The sequence below is a fragment of the Pyrus communis genome, chromosome 13 (genome assembly GCF_041283825.1).
Source record: "Pyrus communis isolate YQ-2024b chromosome 13, ASM4128382v1, whole genome shotgun sequence".
In the NCBI taxonomy this organism is placed as follows: domain Eukaryota; kingdom Viridiplantae; phylum Streptophyta; class Magnoliopsida; order Rosales; family Rosaceae; genus Pyrus; species Pyrus communis.
In genome coordinates, this window is record NC_142577.1 from 13,782,637 (window position 1) to 13,796,345 (window position 13,709).

Consider the following 13,709-nt stretch of genomic DNA (forward strand, 5'->3'; position numbering starts at 1 on the left):
TTTTGATGATTTTTTTATAACTACACTCCTTGACCCTATATGAATACAATGAATGAATTCGATCTTCAATTTAAAATATTTACACAAGTGGATACCACAAAATCTTATGTTATACTTAATAAAAGTATAAATAAACTCTAAGTGGTAGTCAATCTATCGTTTTACGAATTCTCCAAAACTAATTTCAACGATCCAAACCGTCAAAATTGTTTGTATATTCTTGGAGATCACATCAGCAAAAAATCACAAAAAAAAAAACATTCAGAGATCAAGTAACGGGACAAAGCTTTTCAACGGTTATAAACGAAAAATCACGATTTAACGGTTATTTTAACTCCGATTTTGATGATTTTTTATAACTACACTCCTTGACCCTATATGAATACAATGAATGAATTCGATCTTCAATTTGAAATATTTACAAAAGTGGATACCACAAAATCTTATGTTATACTTAATGAAAGTATAAATAAACTCTAAGTGTTAGTCAATCTATCGTTTTACGAATTCTCCAAAACTAATTTCAACGATCCAAACCGTCAAAATTGTTTGTATATGCTTGGAGATCACATCAGCAAAAAATCACAAAAAAAAAACATTCAGAGATCAAGTAACGGGACAAAGCTTTTCAACGGTTATAAACGAAAAATCACGATTTAACGGTTATTTTAACTCCGATTTTGATGATTTTTTATAACTACACTCCTTGACCCTATATGAATACAATGAATGAATTCGATCTTCAATTTAAAATATTTACACAAGTGGATACCACAAAATCTTATGTTATACTCAATGAAAGTATAAATAAACTCTAAGTCTTAGTCAATCTATCATTTTACGAATTCTCCAAAACTAATTTCAACAATCCAAACCATCAAAATTGTTTGTATATGCTTGGAGATCACATCAGCAAAAAATCACAAAAAAAAAACATTTAGAGATCAAGTAACGGGACAAAGCTTTTCAACGGTTATAAACGAAAAATCACGATTTAACGGTTATTTTAACTCCGATTTTAATGAATTTTTATAACTACACTCCTTGACCCTATATGAATACAATGAATGAATTCGATCTTCAATTTAAAATATTTACACAAGTGGATACCACAAAATCTTATGTTATACTTAATGAAAGTATAAATAAACTCTAAGTGTTAGTCAATCTATCGTTTTACGAATTCTCCAAAACTAATTTCAACAATCCAAACCGTCAAAATTGTTTGTATATGCTTGGAGATCACATCAGCAAAAAATCACAAAAAAAAAACATTTAGAGATCAAGTATCGAGACAAAGCTTTTCAACGGTTATAAACGAAAAATCACGATTTAACGGTTATTTTAACTCCGATTTTGATGATTTTTTATAACTATACTCCTTGACCCTATATGATACAATGAATGAATTCGATCTTCAATTTAAAATATTTACACAAGTGGATACCACAAAATCTTATGTTATACTTAATGAAAATATAAATAAACTCTAAGTGTTAGTCAATCTATCGTTTTACGAATTCTCCAAAACTAATTTCAACGATCCAAACCGTCAAAATTGTTTGTATATGTTTGGAGATCACATCAGCAAAAAATCACAAACAAAAAAAAACATTCAAAGATCAAGTAACGGGACAAAGCTTTTGACGGTTATAAACGAAAAATCAAGATTTAACGATTATTTTAACTCTGATTTTGATGAATTTTTACAACTACACTCCTTAACCCTATATGAATACAAAGAATGAATTTGATCTTCAATTTAAAATATTTACACTAATGGATGTAGATATCACAAAATCTTATGTTATAATTTATATACTTAATAAAAGTATGAATCAACTGTAATATTAATAATTATATACATTAATTTAATAATTTTATATCCCTAAAAAGTAAAAACTATAATAATTATATAGATGTAGGTGTAAATTGAATAGAATTTCATTATGATTGATGTAAATTGAAGATTTTGTAAATGGAGGTGTAAACTTTTGAGAAAGATTTACAATCTTAAAAACAAAAACTCTTTATCCTTGCACATTTAATATTTGTAATATATTAGTAGTGTATGTATTATTTTTTTTATTAGGCTTTTATTTTTGAGTGTAGATATAGTACTTGAACAAGAAATGTTTTAATGTTTTGAAGTAATATTTATATGGCAATGTGTGGTATGTGCAAATTTTTTAAAAAAATATTTTTTTCTTAACGGGTCATAATGGGTCATAACGGGTCGGGTCACTTTACCCGTTGGGTAAAGTGACACGACTTGTTAAGGACCCGTTAAGATAACGGGTGTGACACGACACGACCCGTTTGCCAGGCCTACTTGACCCCAGTAACTTTGTGGCCAAATTGTAGGCTCTTTCCTGCTAACAGTAAAAGACAAAAAAAAAAAGAAAAATTGAAAGGCATGATGTTGTTGATGCCAAGCAGCATGATGTTGGTTCCTTGTTTTGGGTTAAGAAAAGTAAAGGCTAGGAACTAGGAAGTAGCCTTTTTTGGTATTTTCAAAGGTAGAGAAAATAAGGGTGAGCTTCGGTGCTAGCACCATTCTTTTTATTTTTTATTTATTTATTTATTTTTATTTTTTATTTTTATCAAACTAGCACCATTCTTTGGTGTGAAAAAGGTGACAGGCCTTTTCTTGTTGGAGAAGCAGAGAGAGCTGCCGAGAGCCCCAAACAAGAACAAAGAGCTGCTGCTCCATTTGCTAGCTATCATTCCATCAAAGATGAGTTGTTATAGGTTTGAGTTACACTAACTGTGGCGAACATTCGTTAAAATTGTGGTATATTTTTTTTGTTTTGTTTTTGCATTTCATTTGGTGCATTTTTTGTGGGTTTGCTTGAGTTGATTTTCAATTGGTTTTTGTGCTGTTTTTAGCACAACAAACTGGCAGTCCATCTCCATATACATCATCGATAACTCTCTCTCAGCATCTCTTCTCCTCCCACTAAATCTGCCACTGCTTGGCAACCTCTAGATCGTTAAACCCACATTTTCGTCCTTTCCTGTCTCGGGCGTTGAATCGGCTGGCAACTCGTGATACCAAACACGAATTCTGTAGCGCAAGTATGGCAGTATACTCCTGACCCCATCGTTGTAAATTCCTAACTATGCCAATGGTGTCATAAATAGGAAATAAACACATTAATCAATACTCAAGTAATAATCCAATTATCAATAACCACATCATTTAGTTTGTAAATTTAATTTAAAAAATTTAATCTTCTTAATATTATCGTTTGCTTTGACACTTCTTCGCACCAAAAAAGAAGTGAGCTACGTATTTAAAGTATAAATTTGTGCAGTTTCAAAGGTCAATGTGTAACATACAAAAATTGAATTTTGCAAATTACCAATATTAAACTTGACAGCCACAAATAAACCCTAATTCCTCCTAAAACCCTCGGCGGCGTTGGAGCCTTCTCCCTCCTCGTCCTCCTCCAAATAAAGCTCAGAGAACTCAGAATCCTCGCATGCCCAAATCCCTAACAAACACGCAGGAGGACGCTATCAACCCTTCCCTTCTCGCATTCAAGCCTCGCCAAGTTCTGCTCTTAAACCGAGACATGAAGCACAGCAAGCCTAGTGGCTCTGCCGATGGAGCCCAAACTCTGAGTCCCGATCAGAAGGGTCAACTCCTCCGCGCCGTGGCTTGGTTCCTGGAGAGCAATGGGTTCTCCAGAACCTTGAAAAAGTTCCTTTCAGAAGCTGGAATCGAGGTGGGCACTTGTCTATTTTCTGTTTGGTTTCCTAGAAACGGAGGAAAATGCAGAGCATATATGAATTTTTATTGTTGCATTCTCAGAAAGTTGTTTCGAAAGACCGATTTTGAAAACTCCCCAAATGATCAAAGCATTCTCTATAGAAATTTTTACTGTTTGTTTTGGATCTTAATTAATTAATCTAGTATCGATTTTCATAGGCGTTATGATGTTTTCCTTGGCCTGGTTCATATCTAATATGGTTGAATAGTAATGTATTTGTAACATTGTCCCAGAAGATGGAGTTGGACAGTTCCTTAACGAAGTATTAGATTTTATACACTGTAAATAAATTTATACTGTATTCTGTGGTTGATGTTGAATTGAATTCAAACTTGGTTATTGACCTTTTTGCAGAAAAGTGAAGTGAAGGACTCTCTTTTGGATTTTGGAGAAATGTACTGCAAGTATTCTGAGATGCGGTAACTTGACAAATTCTTCAACTTTCTTTTCTTCTCTTGGTGAATTTTTATGTGTTAGGATTTTGCCTCGTCAAATATGTCCTAATTGGTTTAGGATTGTTTTAGGAAAATTAAAGGTATACCGATTCTTGTCCGAGAGGGATTAGGAAAGAATTTCAGTTTTCCTTATTCAATTTAGGTTTGGATTTCTAGAAGTCTATTTGGATTTGGATAAGTGTAATTTCCTAGTCCACTTAGATATAGGAATTCAATCAGCTTTGGGACATGTAAGCCGACCCAATGCCTATAAATAGGGTGCGGCAAGGCTTAATTTTTCAGAGAGAAAACAGCTAGAGACAGCTGAGAGTTTTGAGATTAGTTCTAGGGTTTGCAAAAGTTCTATAATCTCTATTATTAATCAAAGGAGTCGTGATTTCTCTACCTAGAGAAATCACAACTGGATGTAGGCAAAAGTTCTGCCGAACCAGTATGGTTCTTGTGTATTTCGAAGTTTTTTTCTATATTTGCTAGTTTAGTCTATTGCCGTTGGTTGCATTAAAGAAAAAGGTCTAGTGGGCATGTTTTTCAACATTATGAAGACACTAGACAGTCATCAATTGTAGTATCTTCTTCAATACTTTTGAAATGATTCTTTAAATCATTACACACGTCTACTTGAAGTATTCAAACGGTATGAGTTTAATACAGATGATAGTATTTGTGTGGCAACTTAAATTACGAAACTTTTGTGTTCTGATTTTTTGTAAGTTCAATGATGTGGAAGTAGCAAGAAGGACGGTGTTATGCTAATCTTTCATGGCATAGATATTTGGAATTAGATGGCGATAGATTTTGTTTTAATGCTTAAGTAGTTTTAGATTACAGGATCATATTTTAAACAATAGTTGTCACATACTTGTGGTTTTAGAGGTTATCTTAGATTTTCGTGTGCCATTCTAGAATCATGCTGATGGCAATCACTGGCATGACTTCCAATGGGAAAAATCCCGATACTGTCTGGCAGACTGCCATAATGCCTCAAATACATTTGGTGATCGTACTGCTATTTAATTAAACATTAAATTACAGTCTCTATTCTAATTTGACCTGCATTTCTTTGTTATGTAGTAGTAGAGGCACAAATGTCCACAACGAGGATAAAGGTATGTAGGAATTTATAAATTTGCTTGCTTTCCATCGTGCATGAAGGCTCTCTCCCCAGCTTATAAGTATGAGTCCCATGATGTAGATATGTTCATTATTTTTTGGTCATGAGGTAAAGGTCCTTGAACTTTACCCCATTTTTAGTTTTTGTCCCTGAACTCCCATATTAGTTTTTCCCGTCCTCTTAACACCGCATCGCATGAGTGGTTCTTCCGTCAAATTTGTCTTCCTTTCTATCAAATTTAAGAGTATAGTGGCCTTCTCGTACTTCTGATTGGAACTGTTCATATTATAAATGACAATGTAAAGATCATCTCTGCAAAAAATCATTTAAAACTAAGATTGTTTAGTCAATCCTTAAGGAGTTCCGATCATAAGCACGAAGTTTTGTAAATAGGTCATGAGGTTTAGTCAATCTTTGAGGAGCCAAGTCTCCCTCTTTAAAAAATTCATATTTTTTATATTTTGATGAAATTCCTATTTATCCCTCAACTTAATGGAAAAGTTGTTGGAGCTAACGAAAAGGACTACTAGTGCAACAAATGACATAATTCGAGGACGGGAGAAACTATTAGTAGAGTTTAGGGACAAAACTAAACTCGTGGTATAGATCAAGGACCTTTGCTACATTTTAGCCTTATTTTTATATTGCTCTTATGTTAGTTTTTTTTTTTTTTTTTAATTCTGCACAGTATTTAAGGATACCTTCCACTTGCTGGTAAAGGCTGACAAGTTATCCCAGGAGGCAAAGAAGTCCAAGATAGCTTCTGGTTCTCTTGCCGATGCAGCAGCAGAACATCAATCAGAGCAATTTCCTGGTGCAACTGGAAAAAAAATCAAAGATGCTGTGCCTTTAAAGGAAAATGGTGTTGGTGATTCTGAGGTAGAGAAGAAACCGAAGGATAAGAAGAAAAAGAAGACCAAGTCAAGTATGGATTCTGTCAGTGCTGGTGTAGAGCAGCATGGCTTGGAAGGAAAAAATGATGCAAATGAAATTTGTAAATCACTTGCTGATGACAATCCAATGGATGAGAAGAGTGTCAAATCTAAAAGTAAGAAGAAAAAGAAAGATGGTTTGGTTTCTGAAAGTTTAGGTGGTGAGAATGGGAAGGCATTTAGTATTGGAGATATGAATGGAACTAGTTCTGGAAAAGATGATTTCAAGATATCAGAAGCGGATGCTACTGATAAGGAGAATAAATGTTCCAAAAAAAGAAAAAGATTAGTTTCTGAAGGAAATGATTCACAGCCTACTGACAACAAAGAAGATGAAGAATCCAAGTGCAGAATGGTAGAGGGTTCAAAAGCATCCAAGGGAAGTGAGCAACCAGAAAATAATGATGCATCACAAGGAAAAGCTGAAAATTTTGGTGAACTGGAGAAAAGGGCCGAGAAGTCTTCGAAAAAGAAAAGCAAGAAGCAACTCAACGGTTCAGCTGAGGTATTTCCTTGATCTTTATGTGTGATAGGAACCATTTGAGATGTGAGTTATTCATGCAGCCTCTTTAGAGGTTCTCTAGGTTCTACATGTCTTGTCAAACGCATTTTCCTTCCATTTTATATGTGAATAATGAAAAGCTTGTATCATATTGAACTCTTGTTACTTTTGATTCAAGCTCTTTTGCCCTAGTATTACTTGGATCTAATTTTACAAGTTTTGGAGGCGGTTTGAAGTCGTATTGTTTTGACACTTCACTATGTCATTTCAAATGAGTTTGTTCTTGGGAAACTTTTTCTCAACTATTATTGTGTTCTATATTATGGATGAGTTTTGGAACCAGTAAAAGGGTAGAGTTCAAGAAGTACCTTGACCTTATTAGATGGGGGAGGGCGAAGAAGCTAGGACATAAGGGTAGAGTTCAAGAGAGTAGGATGTGTTTAGGAACGTGGAATATAGGAACCCTAACGGGAAAATCTATGAAAGTAGTGGAAGTTATTGTGAGGAGAAGGATAAGTATTATGTGCCTTCAAGAAACTAAGTGGGTTGGTCTCAAGGCAAAGGATCTTGAAAACTTAGGTTTTAAACTTTGGTATTCGGGCACAAATAGAATGAGAAATGGTGTTGGCATCATCGTGGACAAGACCTTGACACAAGATGTTGTAGACATCAAGAGGGTAGGAGATAGAATTATGGCAATCAAGATTGTAATAGGACAAGAACTCATCAATGTGATTAGTGCGTATGCACCTCAAGTAGGGTTGGATACGAGTTTGAAGGAGAAATTTTGGGAAGACCTTGGAGACTTGGTGCAAGGAATCGGTCAGACGGAGAAGGTATTTATAAGAGGAGATTTAAATGGACATGTGGGCAAGGAGATAGGCAACTATGGAGTATTGATGGTGGTCATGGTTTTAGGGAGAGAAACAAGGATGGGGAAGCCGTCTTAGATTTTGCAATGGCATATAATCTCTTCTTAGCCAATACCTTCTTTAAGAAGAGAGAAGAACATGCGATCACCTACAAGAGCGGGTCTTCAAAAACACAAATAGATTTTCTTCTAATGAGGAAGGGGGATCGTATAACTTGTAAGGATTGCAAAGTTATACCGGGAGAGAGCACAACTCACGGGGGGCAAACTAGGCCGAATTGCAGCCACAAGCCAGTGCTCTTACCCAGCCTTGATCAATCGGCAAACTCTCCAACGTGCACATGTAATACGCACAAGGGTAATGTCGCTCCCATCCCTACTAGAACGAGGAGACCCCGTAGAAGTATGTGTCGTCGAGGTAGAACCAGATGATTGGAGAAAGACGATGTTACGGTACCTCGATAACCCCAATGGGAAACACGACCGGAGAACGAAGGTGCTCGCCACGAATTACGTGTCATACCAAAATGAATTATATCGTAAGGGCGAGGACGGGTTACTACTATTGTGCCTCGGCCCACACGAGGCTGCCCAAGCAATGGCTGAGGTACATGAAGGGATTTGTGGGGCACACCAATCTGGACGAAAGATGCGCTGGTTGCTTCGACGACACGGTTATTTTTGGCCTAATATATTGAAGGATTGCATCGAATATGCACGAAGATGCGTACCATGCAAAATTCATGGACCCGTGCAGAGAGCCCCGGCCGAATTACTTCACTCGGTTACTAAACCATGGCCGTTCAGGGGATGGGCAATGGACGTAATTGGCAAAATCACGCCATCGTCGGGAGCGGCGAAACACGCGTGGATAATTGTAGCAACTGACTATTTCACTAAATGGGTCGAGGCAAGATCATACGCCGATTTAACGGCCAAAGAGGTATGCAATTTCGTAGAGGAGAATATTGTGACCAAATTCGGCGTACCAGAAATGATCATAATTGACAATGGCACCATATTCATGGCCGATAGGTTTAAGGAATACGCGGCAAATTTGAATATCCGACTTGAGCAATCTACGCCGTACTACCCTCAGGCAAACGAACAGGCCGAGGCAAGCAATAAGGTGTTGATCGGCATCCTCGAAAAAATGGTAAGAGAGAGACTTGGGTTATGGCATTTGAAGTTAAATGAAGCATTATGGGCATACCGAACTTCACCCCGGTCGGCCACTGGAACCACTCCTTACGCGTTAACTTATGGACACGACGCTATGTTACCGGTCAAGTTGAGTATAAGCTCATTACGAGTAGTCGAGCAGAGTAGTTTGTTCAGTGTCGAGTATGGTCTAGCGATGCGACAAGAATTAGAAGACTTAGAAGAAAATCGAATCGACGCGAGTAACTTATTGATAGCATAAAAGAAAATTGCTAAGCGAGCGTATAACCAGCGTGTAAGACAAAAAACGTTCGGCGAAGGAGAATTGGTTTGGCAAACTGTGTTGCCTGTCGGGATTAAAGACCCCCGATTCGGTAAATGGTCGCCGAAATGGGAAGGGCCATTCATCGTTCACAAAGTCTTTGGCAAGGGGGCATATCATCTCAGAGATCGGGCGGGTTCAGTTCACAAATTGCCGATTAATGGAAAGTTTTTAAAAAAGTACTATCCAATTACATGGGAAATGCAAGAGTGAAAGACCATTGTGTAAATAAGAACCATTGTATTGATAGCAAAAGACCATTGTATTGATAATAAGAGAACAAATACAATGATGAATTCCTAAGGGGTCGAGGGGAGGAAAGTCTCGAGGGCAGCTTTTAGCTCCAGCCACTTCGCTTTGCTCAAAATTATCTCAGCCTGCCTCGTCTTTTTGTTGCACTGCAGTTGCTGGATGCGTCGTGCGCCGGCAGCGAAGGCCATTAGCCGAACCTTGTTGGCCTCAAAGTCCTTCTCAAGCTTGGAAGCAGCAGTCGACCTTTGCCGTTGAAGGTCAGAAATTTGACGTTGGAGGTTAGAGATCTGGCGATCAAACTCGGTCAGCTTCGTTTTCTTTGCTTTGATGGCCTCCATCTCAACTCGGCCAGCCTCTTGCGCGACCTTGGCCGCCTTCAAGTCGTCCTCGGCTTGTAGGGCTCGTTCGAAAATGTGGAAGTGTTGCCGAGTTCGCTCCAAGAGGTTGGTGAGGAAGAAGATATTCTCCGTGCTCAGGTGACCGCCGCTGGCGAGGTCATTAAGACACTCCCCAACGGAGTCAAGACCCTTGCATCGGAGAGCTTGGGAGGCAGTGAAAGACAGGACTTCGTGCAGCTTCACGAAGGCTTCAACCTCCGGCATGGCTCCCGCTGGTTCGGCAAGAGCAGCGGAGGAGCCGCCGGCCTCACCGGTCGTGCTCTGAAGAAGAGCGTCAAGCTCCACTTCCCACGATGGCTGCACATAAAAGGAAAACTTTGTGAAGGAAAATAAGACGTCGTGATATAGTGCATGACAAAAAGGGATTGTTTTATACCTGCCGAGAGGAGACTTCGGCCATGCCCTCTGGGTCATTGCTCGAACCCAGGGAACTTAATGGCCGAACCTAGTGCCTTAGACCGCTTCTCAATTCACGCGGCCGATGGAGGTCATCTACATTTGATGGCCACGACGGTGGCCAGGAAATATAGACAACGCCCGTCGGCGCATAAAATTATCGGTGAAATGAACGTTCGGGCACCTGACATTTAATAGTCTTTTAAAAACATGTGTCATGAAAAATCAACGAAAAAGAAACAAGACTTACAAAGGCCGAGGAGACTTCCTGCGGAGGAATGGGAAGGTCTTCATCCTGTGGGTGGATCGGCGTTTCGGTCGTTGCCTTAGGATCGACCATAGGTCTCTTGCCGCGATCCACCGTAGGAGGACACGGTCGAGCGGTCGCCTCGACGACCGAAGGAGGATGGACGGGAGGAGAGTTGACTGGTCGACGACGGCGCTCCAGCGGGACTTCGTCGCTATCGCTCTCGACATCCTGAAAAAAAAAAGGATAAAAGTAGAATTATACCTCCTCCAGAATGACCGACGGTCGCTGAGTGGAGGGTGCCTCGGCGGGTGCAGCCGACTTCCCCATGGCAAGCGCCACGACCGGCTCCGAAGCTGGAGCTGATACGACGACTGGATCAGCCGTTGTCTCAGGCAGGGAAACGACTGGAGGAATCGGGTTTGGAAAGGTTAGGGCGGCCGGTACAGAAGGAGAGCCGGCATGAGCAGTTGTCCTTGTAGTATCACTGGGAACAACATGAATCTCTCGGTCGCCCTTCTTCGCCAATTTCTTGACCGTTTAGAAGGACGAGGGGCATCATCATTCGACTCGGCCTCTCGATGGGGGCGTTTGGCGGGGACTGTCCGCTCGGTGGTGATGGTCCTCTTCGTGGGAACCAATTTCTTCGCCCTCGCTACCGCGGCGACCACTTCCACCTTCCTCGACACGCGACCCCCTAAGACAGCAAAGTAATTAATAACAAGGACAAGTGATTGAAAAAAAAAAAAAAAAAAAAGCTGAAAGACTACCTTGGGCCGACTCCTTAGGTTGGGCCGAGGGCGTTCGTCTGGGCCGGTCGCCGAAGACTTTGTTCACCACGTCTTCGGCCGGGACGTCGAAAAAGTCGCTGGTATACTCCTCCCACCAGTCCCCGAAGGTGTCGGTTCCCAAAGATTCAGGAACCGTCGGCTGGAGCCGGAATTTCTTACACTTCTCCTGAAACTCCTGCTCCGACGTCTTGCATTCCCTCTCAGAGGAACCGGAAAGGCGCCATCGACTCAGGTGAGACCGAGAGGCAAGCAGGGGAACGGGGCAGCCTTAAAGATAGCCGAGCTGCTGGGCGACAAAATGGGGGTGGTAGACCTCCCAGCTGGCTCGGCGGGCGTCGCAACCCAGAGGAAGATCGCGAGCCAGAACGAAAGACCCCCAGCATTGACGGATGTCCGCATCCTCGGACTCGGCCTATGCGACCGTAGGGAGCCTGATCGAGGTAAGGTACTCTTGGCGCCGACATACCAGGAACTCGTCATCCGAAAGGACGTCGAGGCTGAGGAAGTGTTTAAGGACCTCGTCGGCTCGGTGAGAAGGCGCCGGTCGAGAGGCCAGTTGAAGGCCGAGGGCGGCCGATCGTTGGAAGGCAGGAACCTCCGGCCGAAGGGTGGAAAAGTAAACCTACAACCAGAGTTGGAACACCCAGAGGGGTCCGTTCTGGTGCGGGTCAATTTTGCTTATAGTCGCCTCAGCCAAGCAACGGTAGAGGTTGGTGAGTATAGCCGGGCTGAGCGCCAAGGAGCGACCATTAGCCAGTGCCTGGGCCAACGGCATGTTCTCGACCAGGCATTTGTTTGACCTGGTACAACAAATAAATTTGTTGTACCAGTAGAAGAGGAAGGCCTTGTGTTCTCCCTTCCTAAGGCCTTCCTCGCCTCGGCCGGCGAAGTGAAGGATGAGAGTGTTGTAGTTGAAGAAGTTCTTGTGGAGCTTCTGAACTTCTTCCCTTGAGGGCTTCCGATCGCCTCGACTAAGCGTCTCGACGGCCCTTTCGTCGAATAATGCCTTCAGGTCAAGGGGAGGGGAGAAGGGTATCCGGAAAGAGCGGCATCAATGGGAAAGCCGATTGGAGAAGTCCCAAGGATGGCCGAAATGTCGAGGACTGTGGGGCTGAGAGGGCCGAAAGGCAGGATCATGGTGTTGGTGGCCGAACACCATAAACTCAGGGCCGCCATAAGCAGCTCCTTATCCATGGCAATCTCCATGGTCGAAAGAATAATGGCATCATAGATACCAAGAGCCTTCCACTTCTTGCCGAAGAATGTGCTCATTCGGTCAACCCAGGCGGCCCAGGCTATGGTGGTCGAGGGCCAGGCTCCTTGAGGCGGCGCTAGAGTCCACTTCGACCAATCGAACCCCTGCAGCAGGGGTATTAAACACTACTCCTTGAGAAGATTAGTGATGGACGACGGCACTGCATCTCTGAAAAGGGGACCCAGAATCTGGTGGGTGGTGGCCATGTCATTTTCAAATCGTAGCGTCTTGACAACGCTATGATCAATGAAATCCTTACATTTGCTGCACTCGTCAGAAAGCTTTGAGATAAAGGAGGCCATTGGTAGAGAAGGAAGGAAATGGTTTGGAAGAAGGAGATATTGCAGAAAGAAGAACTGGGAGGTTTGGTTTGAACGAACAGGAGTAATAAAATTGAGACTTCGAAATTTCTGAAAGCGTGAGATGTGAATGACAGAAGTTTGGGTATTTATAGGCTTTTCAAAATGAAGATCAAACGTTTGGTATTCGAAAAGCACTGGTTTAAATTGGGGGGAAATTTAACCGGGAAAAGGTCCCAATCATTTCGGATATATTGGGAACCAGCGAAGATAGGATCGAGGGGTCGAAATTCCAAGATGCACGATTGTGTACGGCGACGGTTTTAATGCATTAATGAGGATGAGACCCTTCGGTAGGTGCACGATTTCGAGGGCCATGATTGAAAGCTTTTAAGAGCGGCCGAGAATCGACACGTGGCTGTACATTGGGGGTAACGAGGAGAGTGCAATCATGTCTCATAAATGTGCGTAAGTAATGGTCATCAAGGGAAGTAAAGTCCGAAAAGCAATAGGCGTTTCCGCTTCTTCAAGGCCGAGGCCCGACCAAAAGTTAACAGTCGGCGACCTCAGAAGCGAGGGGGCAATGTTTGGGCCCAAAATAATATTGTTGGGCCGAGCAGCAGGATGTGCTCGGCCCAAGGTTATTTCATACTATGGGCCGAATGATAAATCTTGGGCCTATTGGCAGGGTCGGTCACATCCTATCCTAAGTAATCCGGATAAATAGAAAAGGTCGAGGGAGTCCTGGTGCGACCAGGATTCCCGACCGACAAAGAATAAAGCCTCAAAAGGAAGGAAAATTCAGAATCCCAGTGGGAGTAGGTTTGTTCGAGTTAGAGTTGAAACGGGACAAGGACTCCCAATCCAGATCAGAATGCAAATCGGTCTCAAGGAATGGGGTGCTATAAATACAAGAAATCATGCAACAGAAAAGCCCCTTC

The 13,709-nt window shown here is 41.5% G+C and overlaps 1 protein-coding gene and 1 pseudogene across 2 annotated transcripts; both read left to right on the forward strand.

Annotated features, from left to right (window-relative positions):
• The first annotated feature begins 3,241 nt into the window (after positions 1-3,241).
• On the forward strand, positions 3,242-6,953 carry LOC137737206 (uncharacterized). 2 transcript variants are annotated; one of them, XM_068476619.2, is made up of 4 exons: positions 3,242-3,731; positions 4,131-4,195; positions 5,303-5,337; positions 6,031-6,953. In XM_068476619.2, the coding sequence occupies exons 1-4, from the start codon at positions 3,486-3,488 to the stop codon at positions 6,789-6,791; spliced, it is 1,107 nt and encodes a 368-aa protein (XP_068332720.2). In that variant the 5' UTR covers positions 3,242-3,485; the 3' UTR covers positions 6,792-6,953. The 2 variants fall into 2 exon arrangements, with proteins under 2 accessions (XP_068332720.2, XP_068332721.2); XM_068476620.2 differs by having other exon boundaries at positions 5,306-5,337.
• A 12-nt stretch (positions 6,954-6,965) lies between these two features.
• Positions 6,966-8,079, forward strand: LOC148691807 (uncharacterized; annotated as a pseudogene).
• The last annotated feature ends 5,630 nt before the right edge of the window (positions 8,080-13,709 follow it).

Coding starts and splice junctions, on each gene's coding strand:
- LOC137737206 (XM_068476619.2), top strand. CDS start 3,486: ATGCCCAAATCCCTAACAAACACGCAGGAGGACGCTATCAACCCTTCC. Junction 4,196..5,302: donor TGCAAGTATTCTGAGATGCG/GTAACTTGACAA, acceptor TTTGTTATGTAG/TAGTAGAGGCACAAATGTCC. Junction 5,338..6,030: donor TGTCCACAACGAGGATAAAG/GTATGTAGGAAT, acceptor AATTCTGCACAG/TATTTAAGGATACCTTCCAC.